Genomic DNA, 3801 nt, shown 5'->3' on the forward strand with positions numbered 1-3801 from the left:
ACACCGAAAATATGATGATGGTCTAGTCCGCTGTGGTATAAATATCATTGAACAAAGGAAAGCTTTGTTTAAACAAGGTGAATATTCAAGAAATAAGAGGTAAAGTGCTGAAAAGGGGACAAAATGACTTGCAGACTTCACAGAGGTAAACATTCCAAAAGATGAGATGTCATGTCATTTAGTTTGAGTTAGCAAAAATAAGATATGCCTGGTGAAGCCCGTAGATTTTTTGCATCAGTCATGTAACATGCTGTATATGGATAAAATATGGCCCATACTATTAATGCAGTTCAAACTAACCATCTCTAGTGAAGAGAAAACAAACTGAACGAAATACAGATATTTTAGAACATTCCACATATTTTAGAACATGACATCACCCATTGTGTTTCCATGCCTTTTTATCACAGGGAACAACCTTTGCACTTCAAAACATTTTTTGGAAAATGAATAAATGATCCAGTCGGTTATGAAATAACGAGTACTTAAATAATCATTTTATCATGGTTGAGTTAAGAATAGCCAAGGAAAGTTCCAAACTAGCAAAAAAAAAACCGTTTCTGATCATGACTGTAATAAAGGCAGAAACCTCTGTTTCTATCCGGGAAGCAAATGAACGTCTGTGCAAATCATTTCCAGGGAGATATGGAAGTATTTCAAAATGTTTCTCTCAGCTGAGATCTTGTGTTTCTTAAGAAAGAGAAATAGGCTTCACACATAAGACACCTGAGCCACTGAAATGATTAAAGTTCCAGCAAGCTGGAGAGGTAGATGAAACAGTTAGCCAGATACTGGTGCCAGGGAACAATTGCCTGTTTTGGGTTTGTAATAAAATCTGCAACTTGATCTTCGGAATTCAGGTCAACGAAGATAAAGTCCTGTTTCTAGCTGACCTATAAAAACAGGGGCCTTCAGTGATCAGAATCACACACAACGTCAATCACGTTCCCCCTTTACAAATCCTTTTCCACCACCAGAATTCTGATCCTGGAGTTAGTTCTTTGTTGGGCGGTGGTTGTCAGTAGTACTGGAATCTTCTACTGGTAGAAGGAATGTGACAGATTTCATTTTTGTCCTGTTTACAGAAGAAAAAAGAATTCAAAGCATTTGCTACTTAGTTACTTCAAATGGCACAATACTTTGCTTCCCTATACTGTAAATGTTCCACAATCGTAAATCTGGCCAGACGTGTGAAAGGTAAATGAATTCAGAAACCACTCTGAAAATAAACCATTTACAATGTTTACATTACAATACTTTATTGTAAGAAACGTTTTTGAGCTTCCAGATTTAATGGGGGAAAATAAAACTTTATAACAAATGTCCTAGCATTTGTCTCCATAATTTACAACTATAGTAGACAACTACAGTAGTAGATGTGAAAAGGAGATTTTACGTTTATTTTTGTGACAAGTTGCCATTTATTAGAAGGAACTTGGAAATTGTACATTTACTGTACCTTTATTGCCAGCTACTTCCTTTTCTTAAGTCGTTTAATTAGTTGGTATCTACACCAACTTGCTCAGTTTTGATTTCCATTAATTAGTATTCAGTAACATTAGCACGCAGTCAGCTATTCCCATTCGATTTTACACAACAAGAGGGCTTAAGACTGTTCAGTGCTGAGATGACCAATGGCAGTGCTCATTGCTATGAGCTGAGCAGTGGATAAATGGAGCTTCTCAGTAGGGGTAAGCTTCCATGCTGCGTGTTTCACAGTGTGAAGGGTAGCTTTACAAAACAACATTAAATACTGGCTCCACTTGCTTGTTAACCATGTAATATTTGTACATGGAAAAACCTAATTTGAATATGAGGCTCTTCACCGATAGTCGAAAATCTGAACTGCACAATTCTAGAAGCTAACATTCTGTTAATAGGATCAGAAATAGGGTGTTAAATAGAAGTCTGGGAGATGGTCAAACCCCAGTCTCACCCATATCTGCTCTCCTTCATATGAATGCAGTATCTCATCTTCAGAGCACTCACTCATCCATTTTCTGTCTAATTAAGGGGGCTCTTCCAGCCTTGTCCTTATAGTCAGGTAGCCCTTCACGCATCCAGGCAACAAGGGACTGGCCAACTATGAATTTGTCAATTCGTTTTTTATATAATAGGAAATCTGAAAAATAGTCGTTTTCTTTATTTGGCTTACTCTTGTATTCAAACCATTTTACCTTTGCACCCATTTAAACAGCTGGCTGTTTTACGAAGCAATATGAGTCAAGGGCTCTGCTCGGTGTTGGAACAGCAGTGTCTCCCTAAGACTTCCACTCTCCTGGTCCCGTTCATCCACAGACTATGGCCTGTGCAACTTTCCTCAAAGCTGCCATCTAATCAATTTCCACCTTGAAGGAATCTTCTCCTTGAGGTTGACAGGATCGCTCACTCGCATTGTGCTACATAACCAGGCTTGTTGTGGGGGAAGAGTGCTTTGCTTTGTTTGTCCATTGACAGAACCATTTTAATGCATCACCCCTGACAGATTCGGAACAAGGCTGTGACAAGCGGCACCATATGACAGATTTGTTTGCAGTAAATGTACAGTAATGCTACATCTTCTTATCTCAGTTTTAATTTGGAAACGCTTAATTTCTGGCTGTGATGATTCATTTTGGACAAAAGTGATTTGTGTGAGAACATTTCTATATTCAACCTCATGCATGTGTTTTAATCTCACGAGATAAGGCTTACCTGTTTTTGTGAATGTGCTCCTTTAGAGACCGTCTGTTGCAGAGCTTTTCCTTTGCTAAGCTGCTGGGAGGCCTTGTGCTGGACTGATCCTGCAGCACATTTGTCAGCACAGGTGCCCCACCTCCAGGGCTGTTCCCCTGCAGTCGTTCATTATTTTGCTCCTTCAGTTCTACCTCCTCCAGGACTTGGCTGAGAGTTTGTTTTTTCTTGGTTTTGGGGGGAGCATTGGATGAAACTGAATATCGTCTTACAGTCATTATAAGTTTTTCTGTTAAAAGTGAATTAATAATGTTGTCAACGTACTTAGACAGATATGCAACAACAAACAAAAAAAATGGAGCCCCTTCCCGAAGAAAAAAAAGAAACTGAGATCTGAAACGTCAAGCTCAAGCAAAGTTGTATTTTACAATGTCAACACCGAGACAAAGATACTTAAACTAACCTACGGGTCTCATTCTAAATTAACATTAAAATTAACAATCGTTTCATCTTTTTTTTAAATGAAACTAACGATAGCTCCAAAAGTTCCGAAACGTACCTCGAAATGGGCCTTCTAGGGCAGGCGCTGATACATTCCGTCTTAAATTGGACTGGGCAGCGCTCTCTTCGGCTACATGTTTCTGATGAAATGCAGAAGACAGGGATGAAGTGTCCTCATTTACTGACCCCACCGCAGACTGACCGAGTTCGCCACGGAGTGCTCGGTTTTCGGACTCCAGTTGATTGATTTCGTGCTGCATGTCCATGATCACCTGGACTAGTCGCCTGCTGCTGTCCATGGTGCTGAAATTCTTCCACCTCTGTTCCGGAAGGAAGTGTGGTTTCTTAACCAACTGTTCGTATGAATACAACTCGTGGCGCTTTGCTTTTAACATGGTGCTCTCTCAATCTCGGCTGGTATCTTGTCCGGGAAGATTATGTCGCCTTTCACCACTTATACAGCAAAAGGTTCAGGTGACCGGTCATGAAGACCGACGATGATTTATTCATCCACCTAGGTGTCGTTTTTCAGGAAACGATTGTTTCAATGAATGATGGAAGAAGATGCAGCTTCCAAAGCTGTCGTTTATAAGGACAGACTAGGAGACGGGAAATTACTGTGTAGTT

The 3801-nt window shown here is 39.9% G+C and overlaps 1 protein-coding gene across 1 annotated transcript; it reads right to left on the reverse strand.

The window, feature by feature from the left end:
* Positions 1-993: 993 nt before the first annotated feature.
* On the reverse strand, positions 994-3569 carry LOC148836936 (uncharacterized). The gene is made up of 3 exons (XM_088914215.1): positions 3233-3569; positions 2695-2962; positions 994-1075 (listed from the first exon to the last, which is right to left on the reverse strand). Exons 1-3 carry the CDS (start codon positions 3567-3569, stop codon positions 994-996), a joined length of 687 nt encoding a protein of 228 aa, XP_088770341.1.
* Between the last annotated feature and the right edge of the window lie 232 nt (positions 3570-3801).

Source organism: Atractosteus spatula, chromosome 4, assembly GCF_055471065.1.
Source record: "Atractosteus spatula isolate fAtrSpa1 chromosome 4, fAtrSpa1.hap1, whole genome shotgun sequence".
In the NCBI taxonomy this organism is placed as follows: Eukaryota; Metazoa; Chordata; class Actinopteri; order Semionotiformes; family Lepisosteidae; genus Atractosteus; species Atractosteus spatula.